Raw genomic sequence first — 23,681 nt, 5'->3', positions numbered from 1 at the left:
TTAAAGTCTCTGCTGTACGCCTGATGTGCAACTTAAAGTCACCTGTGTGTGGCCACTGGCCAGTGCATTGTTCTTGATTACATGGCTGACTGGCTGGCTGCCTGTACAGTCACACAACTACCTGACAGCAGCTCGATCTGGCCTGCAGACTGGGGCTACATGTACAATGGTGCAGCTAACATTATTACAAACTACTGTCATGCTCTTGCAGTGTTTACTGTGCCTCTTGGCAGAGTGTGTTGTGAGATAGGAGACAGACAGATCACATGATAGACATGGTTTTACTTCTGCAGGCTGTAGATACGAGAGAAAGGAGCTGTATGTGTGAAGATATTTTGGAGACATGGTGTGTTTCCAAGCAATTTTTTCTTAGGTATTTGCACTATGTAGTTTTGGGGAAGAGATTTTAACCAGAAGAGAAAGATCTTCATTGACTGATATAAAAGAAAAATGTTTTTTATGCCTAAACAAACCAAATACACAAACTCTCTTCGTTTTCCTCACTGCATAAACAAACTGACCTTAAAGGACAACACAATTTCATACTATTTTACTTTGTTTATATGTGGCGGACCCTGCCGCCTTTCTAGTTTCAAACTGTGTTCTGGGGACCTTGTTTTCCTTGTTTCTTCAGTTATGCAAAAATAAATATTTGTGAGTTTGTATTATTACCTCATTCATATTGCTAATATTACAATTCTGAGTTTGAATTTCTTCTCCAAGACCACATAGTGCCCCTTTAAATTAGCTCTACCTCAGATTGCAGGAAGAGCATTGGAAAAGTAATTGGGGAAATAACTTCCTTATGTAAGGACAAAATAACTTTTGGTGAAATACTGTAAAACACGTCTTCATGCTGTCATTTGTGCAATCCAGGCATTGCTCTTGCCCTACCCCGCAGTGTAGCGACTGCTGTGAACCCAGTGCCCGAAGGCTGTAGCTGTAAACATATTGCAGGCAGGACTGAAAAATAGCATCACATCCAAAGCCAGCATAGTCCATCTGAAAATTGTATTAATTTTCAGCTATTCAGGGAAAAATTGATCAGAAATCATTTGCTCATGGGACAGTAGAAAATCCTAGTCAGCCACAGCCAACATTTACCTGATTCTCCCCACCTTGGTAGACATTACAATGAGCGAGATGCTTCCTCTACGTTCAGTAAAGGGTTGTTAATTGGGTCTGGGATACTCTACTGCTACAGCGGCTGTGGGTAACATCTTAATCTTTTCCAATTACATTCCTGTTTCCCTTAATAATTCACACTGGCATGTTTAATTTACATCCTATTCAGTCACACTCGATATCAGTGTAATAGATGTAAGGTGCAGCTCAATTTTTTATCCTGATTGTCTCATCCTTTTTAAAAACAGCATCATGCCAACTCATAACTCTTTGTTACAGGTGTACAGACCTGGAATGCTGAACGTTTGACCCGCACAGACACGATAGGGATAATAATTTGTCTAGTAATGTCCTTCAACTAAGAAGTTAAAAAACAAGGCCTTGGAAACCACTTTCACAGCAGAAACTGAGTATTATGAGCTTTTTGAGCTTGACCCAATTGGTATGGTTTTTGCAGGATACTGCATTTTAAGACCCTTGTGCTATTTTGTCCACCTGAAGGAATAAAATTTAAAGGTTTCTAGTCAACAAATGCAGGTAATTAAAACAGCGTTATGACCACTAATAAACTAATTATCTATCAAAAAGTTCAATTTCATCCAATTTAACATAAAAACACTTCTGACTTAAAAATGAAAAATGACATTTCTTAATCGTAAATGTATTATCTATAATTATTAGATGCAGCATACGGTAGACATTGGTGGCTTACCCTCTTGTCTATCCAGACTCCTGGATTAAAAACGAGTTTGTCCAACCTGAATTGTAGCTGAACGTATTTAAGCAGTTGCACTGAACGGGTTAAAAACCCAAGCCCTTTAACAGTTTAAACTGTCAGGCATCGTGAAGTTGTTGGAAGTCACCCAGTTTCAGTATATTTGGCCATATTAGCTAGTGATAAGGCATGCGTCGCCAATGCCATCACTTCAAAGAAGAGTAGGGCCTAAGCAGACTCATGACTGACTGGCAGTGATCACCATAATGCTATAAAAGCATTGAATTAAGCTACAGTAGGTCTGTTTAGACTGTCAGCCACCTTTGAAGATAACTGATTATCATTTGAATGTCCTGATCTAATATAATTAGACTTATAGTAATATGATAAGTAAAAGTAGCTGTTGACATGTGGACATTACCGTCTTCTGGAGCATTTAGACAGAAATTGAGTTTCTTTTTGCGTACAGCGAACTAAATGTTTGTTTTGTGAGCAGGAAGCTCTGATTTTATCCACTTTCATGTTTTTGAAGTTGTATTTTATATCACAAAAAGCTAAGCTAGCAAGTAAGCCAATTAGGTGGCATTTATCCAGAAATACAGCTCAAATGATGAGTTAATTCACTAGATTGAATGTCTATTGGTTTTCAGATATGCAGTTCAAAACCAAATAAGCAATTTGATGAGGCTATCGTGATCCCCAGCAAATTATTATTCAAATATTCAAATAACTATTCATAGCCTTAACCAAAAATAAATAAAAATGTTCAGTAACAATTAGGCAGATTAGTGCCTCATTGGAATTAATTGGAAAACACAAAATCGTAGCATCATTTATCTAAACGGGGAATAACAGCCCTCAGCTCTTGAAAGAAGGACTTCTTGACACATGAAGTCCACACACGCGTTCAAACACATTTATTGATGTTGTGCAGAATAAACTACACCCTAAAGTTTTAAAAAATAACTGTACAACAAACCTAAAGCTGTGTTTCAAATAATGGTAGAGAACATGATGCTATCTTCACTGCCAGGCGATGTCACTGCCTGAGGTAGTGACATATTAATATGAACTGTTTTGGTGAGTCTTAATCTGGACAAAAATACTTTCCCCTTCACTTTGTTTGCCACAGAGGCGTCTGGATGTGCTGTGGATGTCACTTCAGAGAAGCGACAATGTCACCTGAAAATTCTCATGAACTGTTATTAGACAAAATAATGTTGGCGAGAACATTAAATATGTCTAGTTAGTTCGTGAAAGCCAATTATTCAGCCCACAAACATCCAGGTTATTAGTGACTCATTATTATTTTGTCACAATACAGTATGTTAAGCTAAGATTGTAATACCCATGGGGCATTTTTTTTCCCCACTACAGAAATTAACTGTTGAGTTCTAGTTTTGCTGTAATTTACTGAGATTATTTAAAAACTGTGGGTAGTGTGTGCAATGAAGCAAAGTCGTAACTGTAACCATGGAGCCTTCATTTGTTCTGCTTTTCTCCCACTGTGCTTTCAGTGTTAACAGACATCAGAACTGTGCAACAATTATCAGACGCAGCTTGATTTATTCTCCAGGGTTAAAACAAGATTGCTATGACTTACTGCATTCATACAACATGCATCGTCCCTACATTTACCTGCAGTCGTCTTTGTTATTAGCACCTATTTTTCTCCTGCATTATGTTGCAAGGGGAGATAAAGCATTTAGTCCAATATGAATACACATTATTCTGATCTCCATTGTTTGTGGAGTCATTTATGTCATTACAAATGTCAGAAATAACTGCTTTTATCCTATTTAGCAGCTGCTTTATATGAAAATTAAATGTGATTAAACATTACCAAGGTTCTGTGATGTATTAGCAATGGTTGAGCTATATGATATGCCCTTGCTGACACTTTAACAATTGTCAAAGATCTCAAAGTATCCAAATTATAATGATAAAGCACGAGTTTGAAGAGGTTCTATCTGACAAGATACAGTGAGCATAATGAACGATTGGGAAGAAAAGTAAATAACTGTTAGTTATAGGTGCTTTGACAACATTTTGAAGAGAGTTATGCCAGAGGCCAACTTGGATAAAAGGACTTGTATATTGCAAATGAATATGTTTTCACAGAAGAGGGTTTGATCAAAGCTTTAATCAGCACATAAAGACTTAGTACACACACAAATCAAAGATTAGCATCTGGTACTACCATCTATTTATGCATTTCCCTCTCTGTTGTGGGACGGGAGCAGTAGTGTGTATGCTGTGCTTTGTGAGGCGCTTTTTATTGATTACATGGCGCTAGATATCTACATTAAAATCTTGTGGATAATGCAGCACAAGGCTAATGCTAATTTCCTTCTCAATGCACCAAAGTGAGCTTTCTCAGGCCCTGTAAAATGCATCAAGAATAAGACAGCGTGTGTTGTGTGTCTGTGTGTCTGTGTGTCTGTGTGTGAGTGTTTTGACTGAAGATGCCATGTCAGACAAGACTTCAGTTGCAGTTCACCAGTTGTTGTCCTTCTTGAGAAGAAGCAGCATTGAAAATGCAGAAGGGGATGAATCTTAATTAGCCCCCAGGGAAATGGCCTGCATGTCATGCGAGCCATTAGAGCACTGAAATCAGCATGCACGTATGCTTTGTGAAAGTGTACTGAATGTTTGTAGCATAAATATACAAAGTATTTTTGTGCTCATGTTTTGCACAAGTTAGATATTGTCTTACATTCATTATTTCAGGATTAATCTGACAAACTCTCAATTTTTATTGTCAACAAATCTACTGAAAAGACCAAAATCAACCATAAATTGATCCTACTAAAAATATTACCTGTGTAGGCAAAGCCTGTATCTTTTTCTTTTGTGCCATAGAGCTCTATTGTTGTCCTAAAAACTATACAAAAACAAACAGAAAAACAACAGCACATCAGCCACATTGTTGCATTGAAGGTGACATTGTCTTTTATAACAATGAACATGGGCACTGTCGTTTATTTTGGATCCACCACATACATCTCCTGCTGCTGTGAACACTTAATAGATCACCTAATGTGCATTAATCCACTGTTGGAAATGGCCCTCCAATAAATGCATTATTTCCTCCTCTGTCTACATAACATTTGCTGAAAACTACAGTTCCCAGCTGTTTGAGGAGATCACAAAGTGTTTTTTGAAAATGAAACTATACATTTGTGACACATGTCTTATCCCCTAGATACCCTAGGACTGAGAGCCATAGAGTATTGAGAGATTGACAAACGTGTTGGTTGTTCTTGGTCTCTTCATTGGCTTTGTTGACACTGAGAAAATGACAGCCTTATCCTTTTGATAGATTTGTTTTATTTATTACATAGAACAACATCTGCAGTAGTTCATGAATTATGTATACCAGTTCTTCCAAAAGCCTCAACCTTTGGAGGATATATGGTTGCATTTCCTACTTGAGTTGCCTTAAAAATGGAGTGGGATTTGGTTGGTCATGTCAGCTTTAGGGTTAGAGGATTAATCATGGATGAAACTGTAGTGATGGCTTATTTACTGTATGTCATGAGAGATATTTTCCCAGCTCTGTTGATTGCCGATTGGCTGTGATTTTCACAGACTGCGCTCCACCTGGCTGGATGGTAATAACTGTTGGGACTCTTGCTGATCTGTAATGTTTATGCTCACACGTGTGGTTTACAGTTGGTGTTGATCAGCAACTATTTTACTGCATTATGAACATACTGGATTCTTTTGTTATTTTCCCTCATACCAGATAGAAATCAAAATTGTGGTGTGTGATTAGCAGCTGTCAAATTTACAGAACAAGTGCAGTTTTAGGTGGAGAAGAGCTGTAATCACATTTGTGCTGTTCTCTTACTGTAGAGGGATTCAAGTTACTGAGAAACCCCCAGGCTCTTATAACACAACACATCTCTGTGGCTGCAGATTTTTTCACTTTCCAGCTTATATTCAACCTTGCCGCTGGTGGTATGTTGAGTAGGAGATTGTGTAGCAGGCTTCATTCATTGAGGTGGATGATCTGCATCCCCTGCTGCCCTCATTTCCATATATCCCAGTGTGCGCCTGCTGGAAACTACACTTTAGTGTCTTCTTAGGGAACCAGAAGACTCAATGGTTCTCAGAACGTTCCACTACAGTCTCCAGGAGAGGGTTTTTGAACTTTCTCAGGGCTGTGATCCTGTTTACAGGTCGAGAAATCCAAAAAAATCCTATCACAGCAGTTAAATAGTATGAATGTGAGAATGGCATAATCATTTTGCAACATCAGAATTGGTTGAAATCCATTTCAATTTCCCATTTCAATTTCCCAAAGCCAAAGATGAAACCTTCACATGCCTTTTACTTTGTTCAGCCATCCCAAAGATACTCAGTCAGAGACAAGAAGCATATTCTCACATTTGAGAATCTGGAGCCAGAGGATGTTTGGCCTTTTTCATGATTATTGGAAGCAATTAATCAAAATAGTTACAGATTTCTATCTACCATGTAACCGATTAATCGACTGATTGATTCAGCTCTAGTATTCTGTTTTCAAGAACATCGACAGAGCTCAAAATAGATTACCTATGAACAATGATTCATCATTGAATGTTACATTTTTACACAAGAAATGCATCAAATATCAATAGCCTATGTCAGTGATTATAAAGTGCACACATGTAAGGTTGAGAGACTCCTCTAGAGAAAACCTTTCCATATATGTGTCTGAAGTCATGATAATGCAAAGTTAATGTGAACTCACTGCGCCTGGATGTACATAATGATGTCTAAATCCCCATAAAATGAATATTTAATGGTGCTCACTACTGTGAGTTCTGCATGTACTCCCCCCTTTATTCTGGACTAAATGGTATGTTCCTCTCGCCGTGACGGCCACAGTCCCCCCACACTCCACCCTCCCCTCCTCTTCCTCCAAAGCCCAGTACACCCCACCCGGTGTCAGGGGGGGATCAGCTGTGCCAGTCCCGGCAGGCCACACACACACACACACACACACACACACACACACACACACACACAGTGCGCTGGCTGGCGAACAAAGCCCCTGGTACTGCCAATGAAGACAAGCCATGCCTCCGCGCTTAGCCTCTCTTCTTTTCACTCTGCCGTGAGGAGAAGGCATGACACCATTGTTGTTGCCTTTCCTTATCAGAAAGACGACAGTTTTTGGAGGAGAAGAGGAGCCGGTGTTGGTATATAGTGGAATATTTCTGTCTTATCTGCTGCTGATGAGTTGAGATGCTGGCGGAGCGCAGAGAGAACAGCAGGTAGGGAAAATCATGAGCGGGGTGCTGAGCTTGTCTCCGCGGTGACCGGGAGTTTGTTTACTGTTACTGGTGAACCTGACCTTGGTGTATACAGTATAGCCTGTTTAATGTTATTATTGATGTAAAAGCACTCCTTCTCACCGTCAGTGCCAGACTCATTTACATGTATACCTAACATTTAAGCAGTTTGGTGGATGCTTACATCCAGAATGACTGAGTGCAGTCACGTAATATGCTTCGATTACCATCATTGCCACCATTGAGCAGTGAGGGATGCAACAGTCGGAGCTACTGTATATGTAACAAAATACCCTGTTGTCTTTAGAGCCGTCGTGTGCTTGATAAAAAAGAAGCAAGGGTTTGCTAAGCTCTGCGTTTGACTATGTACAAGTGTAAAGATCATAACAGGGGACATTTTGATTCTTTTTGTGTGATTTTTATGTCTTTTATTTCATTGCTGATTCACAAAATCTGTGAATATAGTACACCTCGGTATGTAGTTAAATAGAATTGTCACTGTCTGATCTCTTTCTCAAGAGTGTCACATTTTTCATGTTGAAACATCCAGTGTAATTCAGTGATCTTTAAATTGAATAAGACTCACATTTTAGATTATTAACAGCCTCCTGTACAAGCAACAAATGAATCGACTTGTGACCCAAACAAAAGTTAAGATGGACAGGTCACCTCTGATGGAACAGAAAGAAAAGAAGGAAACATTACAAAGACTCCTCAGAAATAATAGAGAACAGAAATGACATTTTAACTCATTTTCTAGGTGTTCTAGGAGTTAAGATTGTGTGAAGTTTTCCATGGGGTTGTAACTGACTTCAGGGTAGAGGGATGGTACGTAGACTGCTATAGCAATGAGTCCTAGACCTGATAATCGGTTAGCATTTTTGCACTTCCCGTTCACGTTTTTTTGAATGGATTTGGGTTAAAGGATATTTACACGTTCTGTTCTAAGACATAAAATACGTCATTAAATGTCCCACAATTGAGTTATAAAATGCCTATGTGTCTTTAAAAGCGGTGGTTGCTAACAAGTGGCTTAATAAAACTACAGAAGTTGTCAGGGACATTAAACGTCATCAGGCCGAACATGGATACTCATCTACTCACTAGCCCATCTTTACAGGCCGACTTTATTTGCAAACTATTCTAACTCTAATTTGACAATAATGTAAAGTAATATGACTTAGTGGGGTCGACGCAACCGCAATGTAGCATTTTAGCCTCACGTTAGCTTTTTACTTTTTGCAGTTTAAGTTACGCTTTGAAATTCACAAAAATCGTGTTCATCTGTGAAGATTATCTTGCTTGACAAAATTTGTAAGTATCATAAACTTGTGTTTGCCACATATCTTATTTTCAGCAATAATCCAAAATCCAATTCAAAAATCCCATAGGCTTTTTGTGGAGGGAACCGGAGCGATGCTGACTTCCGGGTTAGCCCACAAAAACACATCATCCCTACAGCACTGTAAATGGACCACAACGACTTGTTGCTGATGTTACATAGATATAAAAAGGCAAATGTACAGAAATGTTAAGGTCAAAATATGAAATATCAATATGACTTTTATAGTATTTCCTCATATTTATTTAACCCCTAACCCTAACACTAGTATTTTGTATATTCTTTTTGTAATTACAGTTGTTGACAGCCAAAATTTTTTTATGGGATCCACTTATTGTTATGGATACCATTCAATAATATAACCAACACATTATTGTAGGGCTGCCGCTGCACAATTAACCAAATATTAGCAAAATTGCAGTGTGGCCAAGTGCATTATCACAGTCTTTTGATAAGGGTATAATATTTGACAAAACAGCATCGTAATGAAGTACTCTAGAAGTACTCTGCAGGGATGCCATGGCTTGAAGATCTTGTTCTCCAGATGTAAGAAAATATATTTGTTAGGTACAGACACCACCAAATGTCACATTATCATCATTTCAATAGTTATTTCAGTAAAAATGAAAATCAAAAATGATAATTGTGACTCATATGACCAACATGTTATCTGTAAAAATAATACATGTTATTGGAAAAACTACTGCCAAAGCAACACTGCTGAGGCGGCTTTCTCGCTGATCTCTGATCTCTCACACTTTTGCTGCTGCACCTCAACATTTTCAATGATTCCTGTTTATCTGCCAAAACAGCTGGCAGGGGAGACACAGGTAGAGTTTAGCAGCATTTGGCTGGTGGCTGTGGTTATAGCCCGTGATGATGATACTGTAGGTGTTGTTTACTGAAGGCCTAAATAGATATTCAGTGAGGAGGCTGTCAACTCTGATCGTGTCCGGGCTTGTTTGGCATGAGATCATATCCTGCCCTTCTGGCTCTTGTTACGCTCATACGGGTCATGCATCAGCTGTTAATCAAAAACCTGCTACAGTAGGTAGAAGCTGCCCATCGTAGCTTTGTCACACTAAATATATGATTCAAAAGTTCCTTTTTTACTAGTGACGATTTTAAAATGTCTCACAATGTAAGAAAATATTTTCTATGTCTTGTAGCGACTTGTCAGTTAACAAATGGAAGTATCCAATGGTGGATTATATGTCATAATGGCTTGTAGGGGAGACAGTTTACCACCCGTAGCAACATTTGGCTAGCGGTTGGTGAGAAATCACCACCCTGCCTACATAGCCTTTTACTTTCTTCAAATTTACATCTTTGTTTTTTACAAGTTTGGTTTCATCTAACTCCTGTCAACCCAGTTTTTTTTTCTTCTTCTCTGTGGAGCTCCCCAGCTTCCACCTTCCCCTGTAAACCGTCAGACAGGAGACATTTCTGTGATTACATCACTTTCTCCAGAGGAACAACCACACAACCCTTTGAAGAGTTGGGCTTTTCCAGGGCACTGGCTGCCTTCATCTCCCAGGAGTTAGCGCTAACTCTGCAAGACGTTCATTGAAGCTGGCGTCCGCTTAAAGAGAATGCTTTGAAAAGACTGGAGGGCCAAGAAAGCCAGCTCAGTTCCTCACTGCATAGAAGTCGACATTCCATTGATGCCATTCACTAATATTCTTTGGTTCAGCCAAGTCATGGTTTGATGCTGTTTCTGCTTTGAAATGGTTATTGCTGTAACATGACATAATTAGGGCTGCATACAGTTTTTACTGTGTAATACTACACAAATTGTGTAAAAGGTATCATGAGCTTGTAGTTGGCAATCACTTTGTATGATGATGGCGCTGTGGGTTTCTAATCCTCATCAAAGCTGCCATCTTGATCCTCCCTGTTATGTCACTGCTCCCTAAGGTTGATCGAGTATGCAGTGAGCTGTCTGCTTGCATATGTCAAGTGTTAGACAAACTCACATCAGGGCAGAGAGAGACGCGGTATAAGCCAGCACGGTCAAAACTTGTTTGGGTTTATTAGACTCTAAAAATTAGAAATTTTGTGAAATGTTGAAATGAAAGATTGTGAAATTCTGGGCCGATACTGATGCTTTAAATAACAATTTGGCCGATTTTTTGTTGTTGTTTATTTTGATTTTGTTATTTCTTCCCCTTTTTGTGCCAGGGAAACAAACAAACAAATCATTATAAAATTACTTGGCTGTTTTAATGTCATTCGGCCGTACATTACACTATCTTTGAAAGAGCACGGATTTGATCTTACAAATTTATGAAACAGCCTTTAACATCTTCTATTTTTCTTCTTTCACATGAAAAATGTTTCTTTTAAAGTAACTGCTTCAAAAGCCGTTTTAGCAGCTGTTGTTGGAGACACTAACAGCATCATTTGGAAGCTGTGGTAGGGATCTAAATAGCTCATGTTCGCCATTCACAACCCTTCTGAACCGTTTCCAGCATTCTTCAGGTACATACATCCCCCCGCAACACATTTTGGATCAACAAAATAATGTGACCTCATATCTCTGAAGGAAGTAGGAGTGTTCTGTTCCAAATGGTGTGGGCATCTTGTTTTACTGGCTATGTTTCCAGATCTGAACTAAAAAAATAAAAATGGATTGTGTTCATTTAGAGAAAATCAAATGAAATAAAGCGTGTCCTGCTGGTGTATTTTATATTCGGTAAATGTTTTATGCCCACCTGCTATAACATCCACAGCTAAATATGAGTCGAGTTATATCTTTAGCTCTATATTACACACAATGTCTCATAGGACACACAAGCTTTTCAGGAGAAAGGTCAATCAGCAGCTCGGCTGTCATCCAGGCAGTGGAGTCCAATGAGAACAGACAGTGATTTAATACTGTTTTTTGTCTACACTGTAGTCATGTTTGTCCATTCATTGTCCAGCTACTTTCCCACAAAAATGCTATTTTGAGTCGAGGAATCTTATTTTTCAAACCAGACTGGTTGATAAGATTTAGAATCTCTTGTGAGACGAAGCTTCAGGAAGACAATCAAAAACAAACTGTGGCTTTCAAGTAAAGATCTACTCCTCCTTCAGATATTAGTTGCAATTTATTTTCAACTGCACCTAGGAGCCTAGTGTTGAAAGGGAAGTACAAAACAAACTCTAAATGTGTCCTAGGCCTGGACTCTGTGGTTTCTTGACGCTTACTGCTTACCAAATAGGTGGAGTGAGTTGTAATGCTGCATTTGTCTGCGGATCACTGCCTCTCCTTTTGTTGATTTACCAGCTCAGCCTTATGCTGAGTCGTATGACATGTGTTTGCCCCAGTTTGTGGTCCCGGCCCTGCTGCGCTCCGACTCTACCATTCTCTCAGCACTCTTGTCTGCTTCACTGACTCTCTGTTGCATTGGGCCCAGTACAGCAGTGCTAACAGTCAGCATTGTTCAGAGACAAATACTGGCTTTGATCCGAAGTAAGGCTACATTATAGCACAAAAGATAGGTGGGCTGTTTCAGCTTGAATACAGCTTTAACGATAAATCTGCAGTTAACTTTAAATTTGATTTCAAAAAGTGACATTTTTATAAACTGTCCTTTGTTAGTGTTCCTTACTGTGTATAAACTGACTTGATTCAATTTCCACCGGTATAATAATGGGTTTATTGCTGTCTTTTCAGTAAGCGCTGACTTTGGTTCAACCTCCAAATAACGTAAAGGCTAATTTGCCTAAACTGTCGACTTGTTTACAACCTGTCCGAATGTTTGAATTGCTTGTTCAGTTGTGTTGTTCAGTTCTGTTTCTGTGTTTGTTCCCAGATCTCAGCTGTTTGGTGACTGTAATCTGAATTTAACAGTCTGATGGAAATTATGTCCGAATCCATTAAAATATAATCCAGGGTTTCCCCGTGGAAAAGGTTTTTCTTTTTTCTGCAAAGCAAGCAACATAATCAGTCAATCACTGTTCAGTGAGCTCCTATTGCATCCATTCTCCTTAATAATGTAGTAGTAGACAGTCAAAACAGTCAATGTGTGACAATATGTGCGACACAGGCAGCACACTTAATTTTCTCATAATAGGAATCATTTTTGTCAGTTCTCATGCATAACTCCCCTTGTGACCCTGGATGATCTGACATTGTCTGGTTGAAGGCAGAATTGTTCAGTTTAGAGTGGGGATCTGTTTTTTCAAAGTTTGTTTCAGAGTCTCTCCAAACAACTCCATGTCTCTAAAGAAGCTTCCACCAGTTTCGATCATTCATGTCTCCTTTTTTTTTTCTCACTGTGAAACCTTGAAACTGACTCAGGAACCTGGCCCACTGGGCTGGATATTTTTAAACCGGCCACAGGCCAACTGCTTCTGCTTTTGGATTCTCAATTTCTGACATCCAGCAAGATTTTCTCCTTGACTGGCAGCTTTTCAACAGGCTTTTCTGTGGCTCAGCCTGAATTTCCATTTTAGCCAAAAGCTGAAGGCTGGCTTTTTTGCTGATGCTGCTGAGGCTTGTACATCTTGATCACTTTATAACCCCACTGCTGGTGTATTCGCTTGGCCAAATGTGCAGTAGATCTATGGCTTTTTCTCAAAGCTTAATATGGGCCTTTGTTTGGTCTGCCCATTCATCCAGTAGAGGGTTTTATTATGATAAGGATTTTTTGCCATTTGCCATGGATTACTATGTCATGAATGAGAAGCAATTGACAAACATGATAAATGTGTCAACATAGAAAGGGGAAGGATGTTAGCAGTGCAGAGTGCTGATAAGGCTGCAGGAGTGCTCAGAATAGATTTTCTCATTGGTGTAATAACATGTCAGAATAGTAATGAACTTGTACTTCCGTAAAACCTCCCAACTTAACAAGTTACGCTGAGGATAAATAATTGGTTCATTTAATTTCCGTCACTGATGAGCTTTAATGCGATCGCAAACCTTTTGAAAATATAGATGTCATTCAGAGGCCGTCGACTCTTCTTTAAACATAGTCAACCAGTAAAGTTGTCAGTGTGTCTGGTGAAATTGGCCTTTTCGGCTGCAAATACACACAAAAATTAAATTTTTGGTACAGCAATGTCCTATTCTAACTTTAACAATTTGCTGAGTTTCAATTTCTAATATGCAGACAAAATTCAGGAGTAAATTTATTCTGAAAACAAGACCATGGTTCTCTGGAAGATAAAAGTTTCTGGGTCAGGTTTTACTGCATGCGCTGTTAGAAGTTCACTATAATAAGTTTAATGGTGGTGTTTGTTGATTATGACTCTCACTTGGCTTACATTACAAGTAACAAAACAAAACCGAAGAAATGATTAATTGCTTGGTGACACATAACAGCTGTAGCTATTGTAAACATCTGCCCTGGATGCATTCAACAATAATATTGCAGAAATATATGTTTTCAACTTAATAGGTTCTCACCACATTTGTTTCAATTTGTGTTTAAGGCGTTTCTCAGCAGTGTAGTTAATCGGGTCTCGCCTTTCAACTTCCTGTGGCTGAAAAGACTTCATGTTCCACACTCACTTCCTCTTATAAATACAGCAAAAGTAAACCATTAGGGTGTTAGCAGTCAGTTTATAGAGAAGTGTATATTTTAACCTTTAAAAATATAAATGCGCCCACTTGCATTATGAAAATGTAGTGTATCCTTGACTCTTAGTTTCTTTAATTGCCTCATGGAAATTATGTCTTCGCCCATGTCTGTTTGTTGGTTGGTTGGTTGGTTTGTCAGCAGAATGACACAAAACCACTGAACAGATTTTTTACAGAACCTGTTTTGAGTATGGGTCTCGGCCTAGAATAGACCCCCCTTAACTTTTGTTGCAGTTTCGGATATTAGGATCGAGGAAGTTTTTCTCACTTTCTTTAACATTGCGAGATAGGGCAAGTTTTTTTAAACTTTTCGTTGGCTTAGGCTTGAGTAAATTACAGGGGACTGTTCAGCCTTGATGTAGGTTTTTGCGCTCTACTGAGAGCTATTCTAGTTTTATTTTATATTATAGGTAGAATTACCCTCTCAGTAATCATTTAAGTTCACCTTCACGTGTAATCTCGAATAGAGCGCATGAAGTAAAATGGGATTGCTATAATTTACAATTGCTGCATCTTCAGGCCTTTCACCTAAAACAAAATCCCCTGTCACACGTTACTAAACTTTATCAGCATCTGCAGCAGGCGGAGGTATAATTTAGTTGTTTTGGAAGGATATATTCTGTAGGGCTTGTTCTAATGCCTTATCTCAGACAAGCAGAGCTGGTGGTTAGTAGAAGCTGAATTGTGGAAAGTATCGCTGCCAACACAGGCTGTATTGTAAATGTCAAACCCTGAGCCTTTCAGGTCTTGCCTCATTTGATCACCATCATGTGTCTAAAATGGGTTGGAGATTAACCAAACATCATACCTGTCTGTAATTATTTTCTTATGAAATTTCCCTTCAAAGTGAGGAAAGGAGCCCAAAGCACTGATGCGACAGAACTAGTTGCATAACTCAAAGCATGATTGCGGCAGTCACAAAGCAAAGCCATAACCAGGTGAAGATGCTCAAATCCCTTGAGACAATGAATTCTGAAAACATATGCCTACACTTATGGACTATGTCAGGCACTTTAGATAAAAGTGAACCAAATGGTGGATGTTGAATGGAGTTGCTGTTTGAGTGTGAGTTCATGCCGAGGGCAGCCGTGCTGTGTGGGCAGGATGAGTTACTAAAGCCTTCAATCTTCAGTAATTTTGTTAGTTCCACAGATGCCATGTTCCAGTAAATCAGAATAACACTTGGACGTGTCTTTGTAACTGTCTGTCCCTGCCATTATGTTTCTTTTCACGTTCTCGCTGTCTTTTATGACAGTCCTTAAAGGAATGAGCGGGAAGGGGCAAAAGTAGATGTGGGTTGTTGAGATGCCAGTCATGGAGAAGCAGACCTTGAACAGGAAAGCACTCAATAAAAGGCAGACCCTCTGGGAACACCTAATAATCTTCCCACTTAGCCGTTACAGTCACTGCCAATATCGTACTGCATATGTGATAAAATAGTTAGGAGATGGTTGCCAAAGTGTCATCAGTTGGTGGTTGTAGGTGAAAGGTCATAAAATCATTGATTAGTGAGTTTTTTTCCTCTGTTTGTAGCATGATCTTGTTAAGTAGATATTATATTTAATGAATCCAAAGGTAGGCTTTGAAGGTGAGACTAGAGAAAAGATCACGGGTGACCAAAATCAGTATGTTCTACCTCTTGTGAATGACAGTTTCATTCCAATCGTTAAATTTCAATACCTCTTTGTCACAAATAAATTAGTGTATTGCATCTTCAGTTTTCTATATTACTGCACATGACTACCTTTTCATCAATCAGAAAGTCCTTTCAATAATCAGATTACAGCAGTCTACAATATAAAAAGCTGAACCCTTTCAGCTACAGTATCTGTCTGACCCATGTTAGTACATACAAAAACAAACCATATATCTTCCTGCAGTACATTACAAGTGTGCTGTAATCTACAAAAATGGTATTTACACATAGCAGCTGTATGACAGGCCACTTCCTGAACGTGGCAAACATGACTGTGCGGCACACACCTCTCTCAGAGCTGGATGGCAAAATTGAAAACAGATGATGTGGTTTGTAATTGTAGTAGAATATATTTTTGTGTAGGCTGCAAACTCCTGATTAATCTCTGTCCCCGCCTTGATGCAAAATTTTACACTACATCGCAATGCATCTTAGAATCGAGACATTTCCATACCTCTAGTATTAACTGACTGTTTGGGGATGACTTGGAGAATATGGTGCAAATTAGAAATACTTATTTCAACCCAATAAAAATTTGTATAACATAGACGACAAATCAGAACACTGTCGGGTTGCTGTTTTGAAAATGCAGACAGCCTTCGGCAAGGAGGAGCGTCCCCTGTGAAATTATTCAATGGTTATGGTTATATCAACCATCTGTTTTTGGCTCAGATTCAAGTCTACAAACTACTTTAAAATACCCAGATATCTACATAGTGCCAGCACTTGTGATATCGAAACAGAAGAATCAAATGTATGGACAGCCAACAGATGGAGAAGCTTGCCAGGAGTGAATTAGCCTGCTCAGAGGGACTCTTACCCCGAGGGTGGCTGGTTTGAATCCAGATTTGTGTTGACTTCACATAAGTGGCTGAGGAGAGGGTATGAAAAAATACTTTCCCAGTCCTCCGTGGCTACTTCTGAGGTGCCATTGAGCAAATAGATCATCACGCTGACCCATTTATTGGCAGGTGTCAGAAATGTGTGGCACAGTATAAATATGAAGCAAAGTGGTGCCTTTTTGAAAAATGATGTCAGTGAGGGCACCCTTCATTGCAAAACACTTCTCCAGTGATCTGTGTCTGATACAAAGTACAGCAAAGGACAGCAACTTGTCTCTTTGCACAGGGATACCAACATTTACATTTAGCATATGAAAAATTCAAAGGCCTCTTAATTAGAAGTGAATTAACACTCACAACCTGTTTAAACCCCTTTTCGAAACATTGGGTATTTATTTTGAAGTCCTGTCTGGTTTATTGCATTATTTTATCATAAGATATTAATTTAAGTGCACTGTCACACTTTGTAAAATAGTAGAAATTGACTGAAAAGAGAGATGTGACAGTTGTCCTAGGCTGGCTGTGAAAAGGATTTTTCTGTTATTTTAATTTCTGTCCTGTTGCCATAAAAAGCATTTTGTTTAACACAGTTACCTTTTTGAGTTGTATTTGTCAGAAGGACATCAGGATTTTGGTTCATCCGAGTGATTAGATTAGGTCAGTCTCTGTAAAAATAAAAATAGTGATGGTTAAAATTGTTGAATCTTTCATTGTGTTAATTTTTAAGCGTAAAGGGTGGGACCTATTTTTGTCTAAAGTGAAAGTAATCCACTGTGAGGAGTGCACTTCCTCCCCTTTGAAAGGAAGGACTACATGTCACTTAACTGTCATGTCACTTAACTGTCCATGGTGCTTTCTCCAGGACTGGCAGTTAACTGTGGGTGCTCTTGAGGTGCAGTTCACGTCAGCAAAGGTCTGCAAGCTCATAACCTTGGCCAGAACTATTACAGTACCTGATCTTCAGATGTAAATCCCATTGTTTGTGAAGGCGTCTTGTACAATGCAGTAATTAACTGATAAGGCAATCTGATGTTCACAAGCAACATTTCAAAACTAGAACATTGCAGCTGCTCAGTCTCTACCTTTTAACAGTATGAGTCCAAGGGTCAGAGCCAATGAGCTGTCATTATTACAGTATAACAAAATGTACTAGTATCTCAATAGGGACTGTGTGATTGAGAATTGCTAGGAAGAGCTGAGAAAGGTTTTACATATCTCATTTAGCAAAACATATAATGTCATGCGTCCCTGGAGGCGTCATACTCTATCATGTGGGGAAAATAAATGAGATGCTTTTCTCTACTTCAGCCACCACAGTCAGTGTGCCCTTGAGCAAGGTACAGTGCGTCAGTGCAGTGGCTGAAAAAGAAACTCGTATTTGAGATTGATGAGCATCTTTGTTGCAAACATTCCAGGCTGTTGGTTCTGTTATTAGTGGATGTTTATCTGTGTTGTACGTAGGCTTTGCAGTTCTGTGAAGTCTCCTAGCAACCATCTTAAAGATAGTCTGGAGAGAATTGGACATGAGAAAATAATGGCTAAATATATAACAACCACGCTACAAAGAAGCAAGGTATAAAATGAGTGCTGTTTAAACTAAATTGCCTAAAGAAACACAGTAAGCTGAACCAGCGACACATTTCTTTGGCTTCATTAGCCGGCCAATGAGGCAGCAAGCTTTTTGTAAAAACAACCAGTGTCAATTGTCACAAGTACTGTTTCACATACTATGACTCGGTATTGAAATTTTGTATTATGCCATACTGATAGTTGCATTTCACTACTATTGATCCCAATATGATATTTTTTTCAATGTATTCGTTTGTGAAAGATAAACTTTTTTTTCTATAAAACCCTTTTGTACAAGGTACAAAGTAATTTTATCGTCATTATACAACACAGGGTTGCATAACGAAATGGAAGTTCTCTACATAAATTACAGAACATTTATACACTTATCTATATACAAGTATACATAACCACATAGTGCATTTCTTTTTATTTACCTTGGGGGTAATTTTAAACAGCAGCAAAATGATGGTGATGATAATATGGTCAGCATCTTTACATCAAAAGTTTGAGATCAGATAAACACTGTTCATCCATTTTGACTGTGTGTGAGCACCAAGCATCAAAATAAATGACGGCTAAAAAAACAAAAATGTAGCATAATTTGGAGGAGCTACCAACCGCTGCATAGTCATGTGCTGCTGTTGCCATAGCAAAAGAAAATGTCTCTCTGAAAAATATGCCAAATGTATGAGTGCATCAGCCTTTCAATACTTGCAGTTACAGTTTTTGATGCTCACTGTAGTTGGTATGTCTTGGTTGGGACTCCCAAGAGTTTTGATACTAAGCCAAAGTCATGATGAGCCACCTCTGGGTTGTAGCAGGCCGTTGCAGCTTTTGTGTGAGACAGTGGTGGTAACAGAAGAGCTTGCATGTTAGAAATAACTTGACCTTGTGACCGGCTAAATCCCTTATGCTTATTTATTAAAAGAAACAAAAATTCAAATGCTGAATAATGTCTAAAGACAAGTTGATGTTCAATAATCAAACCTAAACAATATACAGTCTGATTAAAGAAAAAGTAAAAAAAAAGACAAGGACTCTGACCAAATGTGCAGTGCCGACTTTGGCTATTTGACTGTTTAAACACTCAGTGCTGCAGACACAGTGTAGTTGGTACCTAAAAAGTATCAAGGTACGACACTTAGCCCAACAGGACATTTTAAGTGTTGAGCTGCTTTAATACATGTCTTAAACCTCCCCTCTCCTGTCTGCAGGGCCACCTTTGGTCTCACAAAGCCACTCAAGATGAACATGGTGAAGAGGATCATGGGTCGGCCGAGGCAGGAGGAGTGCAGTCCCCAGGACAATGCGCTGGGCCTGATGCACCTGCGACGCCTTTTCTCCGAACTGTGCCACCCTCCTCGCCACATGACCCAGAAGGAGCAGGAGGAGAAGCTCTACATGATGCTTCCCGTATTTAACAGGGTAAGTCACACTAGGGCTGGAAGTGGTCCAAACACAGGCAGATGAACGTTGGCAGTCTCAGTTACAATACTTAACAGAACAGAACAGAACAGAACAGGAGAGATATCAATTCTCATAAGGACTCTTAGTTGCCAGTTTACTGAAAATCATTCATTTGGGTTCTGTGATGTATGAAGCTGACATTCAAACCTGTTGTTTTGTGTCTGTGTTGTTGTAAAAGAAGATTAATTGTTGTCAGGCACACAGAAGGACTCATGGTGTTACAGACAAGTTGGTGCTCCATCAATTCCAGTGAGACACCTTTGTCTAGTCACATCTCATATTCTGCAGTTAAATGTGATGGAAATAACTCTGACTGCTGACTTGTGTGGCTTTATGGCTTCAGCTAAATAGAGCACAATGACATACGTGTTTTTCAGGTTCCTAGTTTCAATCCTGAGCTCCTTTGATCATAAACAGGATGATATTTCTCCAGAAATATTTGACAAAGTGAATATTGTCTGATACGCACCTCGTAGACAGATGCGTAGGAGATTGAGGTCATGGAAGGGCAGTGAACACCCACACGCTAGTTTAATTGAAAATGTTTATATCGAAGACCTTTGTCTTCGACCTTTGTCTTTAAATTTACCGTGTCTTCATACTTGAGCCATAAACTGCATCAGACGAGGATTGAAATTATGCACCCCTTAGGCGCCTACTCTTCATTGTCAATATTTGACCAAATACATAGACATAGACGAGCAATAATAATTTAGCATGCAATATCTGGCAATTTCAAGATAAATACAATGTAATAGAAACCAAAAATTAAAAAAAATAATAGCGAATATTAAGATCTCAAAGTTTATAAGTAATTGGACCTCACTGACCACATATAAAACTCAACCTGAAAGTAATTAATTTGCAGTTGACTTGCAAAATGATAAATCACATCTGAAGTAATAAGTAGTGATTATTTTCATATTGACCAACTACCCCAAAACCTAAGGTATCAAATATATGACAGATCTAAGGACTTGCTGGTTCTCTCCAGTTTACACTGAGAAACAAATCTGTGAATATTTTTCATTTGGGTTTTACAAATAACTTAGATAATTTATCAGTTATCAAAAAGTTTCTGTTGATGTATTTATCATCATCACTAACCAATCATTTCCAGCACCAATGACAATCAGGAACACGTGTAAATTAGATGAATGACTACCTGGCGATTGTCCAAGCATAGGAAAAGGCCTGGATTAATGTATTAAAATGACTGTGTGTCTGCTGTGTGTGTCTAACCAAACTGATAATGCAGGAGAAATAATTCCTCTGTTTACAGTCTTTCTTTATATCACACTGACAGAGTAGTTTGCCTCTTTGTTTTGTGGCTGCTGCAGCAAGAGTGTTGAGTGTTGTCATCAGACTGGAGTACCTTACCAAGGGTCTCTTGACTTGTCGGCTAATTATCCAGCGCTGGCTATGATTCACTCACTGGTGGCGTTATTCATGTCAGAATTCATAAGTAGAGTACTCCCGGTGCAGCAGGATGCCAGGCTCCGGGCCTTCTTTCATGTCAGATGTGCTGGGAAAATAAATACATGACGATAAAATAAAGTGTAGTTTATCTTTGCCCTGCTCCCCCAAAGGCTCAGTATGCATTGTGCTCTGTGGTTGTAATATTAGGACATGCCAGGAAGAACCCAGAGATATAAGCCAGTGTAGCTCCACCTTGATGACTCCTGTGTGTCCCTGCTTGATGCGATTACTGCTGTAATTGTGAGGAAGTGCAGGCTTTAATAGCTATTAATGTTTAATTTATTTGATTTTCTCTTTTTCCTCCATTAAAGAAACAATCAGCAACCAATTTTTCTCTTTCTTTTGCCGATTTAACCCGTTATAATTGCAATAACCCTTTCTTCGTTTTGATTTAAGGTGACATTAAAGATATGAAAAAACATTTTTCTCCAACTATTTTGAAATTGATTAATTGTTTCAGTCATTTGTCAAGCAACATGGTCAGATATTTGATTGTTTCCCGCTTCTAAAATGTAAAGATTTGCTGCTTTAATTTGTTATTATGATAGTAAATGAAGAGTCTTTTGGTTTTGGACTGTGGGGAATCTGAAGCTGCCACTTTGACCCAGCAGTCTGATTGATAATGAAAATATGTTTTCTTGAAATTCTTTCTGTATTTTCTTTTCTTATTTAACCAAAACTCATCTGTCTGTTTTAGGTGTTTGGGAATGCTCCACCCAGCAGCATGACGGAGAAGTTCTCTGACCTGCTGCAGTTCACCACCCAGGTCTCACGGCTCATGGTGACCGAGATCAGACGACGAGCCTCTAATAAATCCACAGGTAAGCCCTCTCACACATGGATTAATTACAGTAAAGATGCAATAAGAAGTGAGTGTAAACACCAGTTATCATTTCTTTGGCATCAGTTGCGGTTATTTCCCATAACCTGTTTGCTTCTTGTCACAGAGATGACCTCTTTTTTCCCCTTTTGTGGGTGTGTTTGTTCTCTGATAAGGTCACAGTTGGAAGGGACTTTTTTTCCCTTTGCTCCTTTAATTATCTTCATTTCGGTTGACTTTATAGTTAAATTCATAATGCTGAGATTGGTATTCATTTTTTGTTTTTCTGTAAAGCCTATCCTTATCCCAAATAGTAACTGTCAACTGATTGTAACTCAGTGGATATTTTTGTTCAAAGGAGCAATGCAAGTGTATTGAATCTGACATGAAAGGTTAGTCGTCACTAAAGGTGAGCTGGCAGTATCTCCCCAAAGCTTTGACAGTAGTGGCAGCTTTGACTGCGGCTTCCCCACAGGACAGACGTCACACAGACTGACAGACGGTGCACTCACTTGCATACACACACTTGCACGCACTCACAAACATTCACATTATCGTAAGTCTCCAGCTTCCCTTCTCTGATTTTTTCTTCTTTATCATCTCTATCTCGTCTCTGTCTGAACATGTGATGTGTTGTTTTCAAGAGAGAACGGCTCTGATTTTGCAACACACACTCCTGCAGCTGATCACCAGGCCTCTAGATTGAGTCAGTAGTTGACTCAGTTCCCTCAGATGACTGTGCAGTGCTCTGTCATAATCAAAACAACTGATTTTGATTTGCTCTTAACAGAAAAAAAATGGCAACAGTGAGCTAGAACAAGACTTAAGGTCGTGGCTACGCTCATTTGCTAACATTTGCTAGCTAGCTGCTGGTTGCCCTAACATGTGAGGTACTTTCTCCTCCTGTCACAAACCAACTATAAACTTAATGTTATCACAACAAATATTAGTGAATGTTAAAGGTGTACTGTGTAGTTTTGGAGAAGAAATCTTTATTAACTGAACAGACAAACTCTCTTTGTTTTCATGACTGAATAAACAAACTGACCTTGAAGGAAAACACAATTTCATACCACTTGGTGGACCCTGCCAAAGAGTTTTACAGTATGATTCTAATGTGAATGCAATGGAAGGGGGAGATAGGGATGCTACACTTAGTGGCTGAATTCTGTCAATATCACCTTTAAATGTCTGTTCCTTATGAGGAAGAATTGAAGTATAAGTAAAAAGCTAACTTCAGCTGGGATCAGAAACATTGGTAGTTGCCCTAAGAAGTTAGCTAACTTGACCAGCTAGCATGAGAATGGTAGCCAGTCATGACTGATTAGAATGATAACATACTTGCTAGGTCAACAGGCACAATCTTAAATTGATTTTATTTATTGCCTTAATTATCGGTGTTCATTGTATATGGGGCAGGATTAGGACAAAAATACTCACCCTCCTTCATGAAGCCATTGTGGGATTTGATAATAGGGTTTAAACAAAATGACAGTTCAGTCTCATTATCAAGCTATGGCTCTAAGGCAGCAGGGTCCTTTGGTGTGATCGCAGAGAGAGATAGTTCACGTTAAAAGTGGAAAAAGGCTAATGTCCACTGACTAATGTCCTTTGTGAAGCATGCGTGTTTCTGAGCCAATATGCAGACGGTTTATGTCATAGTTCCAGTGTCCACCAGCTTGAAGAGACATGTGGACAAGAGTGTTATATACTATGTTTTAATTCACCTGCAAACAAGTACGTTCCTTCTCCTCCTTCACTGTATATAA

General features: G+C 39.0%; 1 protein-coding gene across 3 annotated transcripts in view; it reads left to right on the top strand.

The window, feature by feature from the left end:
* Positions 1–23,681, top strand: part of wdfy3 (WD repeat and FYVE domain containing 3) — a 100,301-nt gene that overhangs the window by 877 nt on the left and 75,743 nt on the right. For all 3 annotated transcript variants that reach the window (XM_073465928.1, XM_073465929.1, XM_073465927.1), the window contains exons 2-3: positions 19,361–19,571; positions 21,790–21,913. In XM_073465928.1, coding sequence (XP_073322029.1) covers positions 19,392–19,571; positions 21,790–21,913 — 304 coding nt within the window. In that variant the 5' untranslated portion in view covers positions 19,361–19,391. The remainder of the gene's footprint in view (positions 1–19,360; positions 19,572–21,789; positions 21,914–23,681) is intronic.

The sequence above is a fragment of the Pagrus major genome, chromosome 5, assembly GCF_040436345.1.
Source record: "Pagrus major chromosome 5, Pma_NU_1.0".
Classification (NCBI taxonomy): domain Eukaryota; kingdom Metazoa; phylum Chordata; class Actinopteri; order Spariformes; family Sparidae; genus Pagrus; species Pagrus major.
This window is presented reverse-complemented; position numbering and strand designations above follow the sequence as displayed.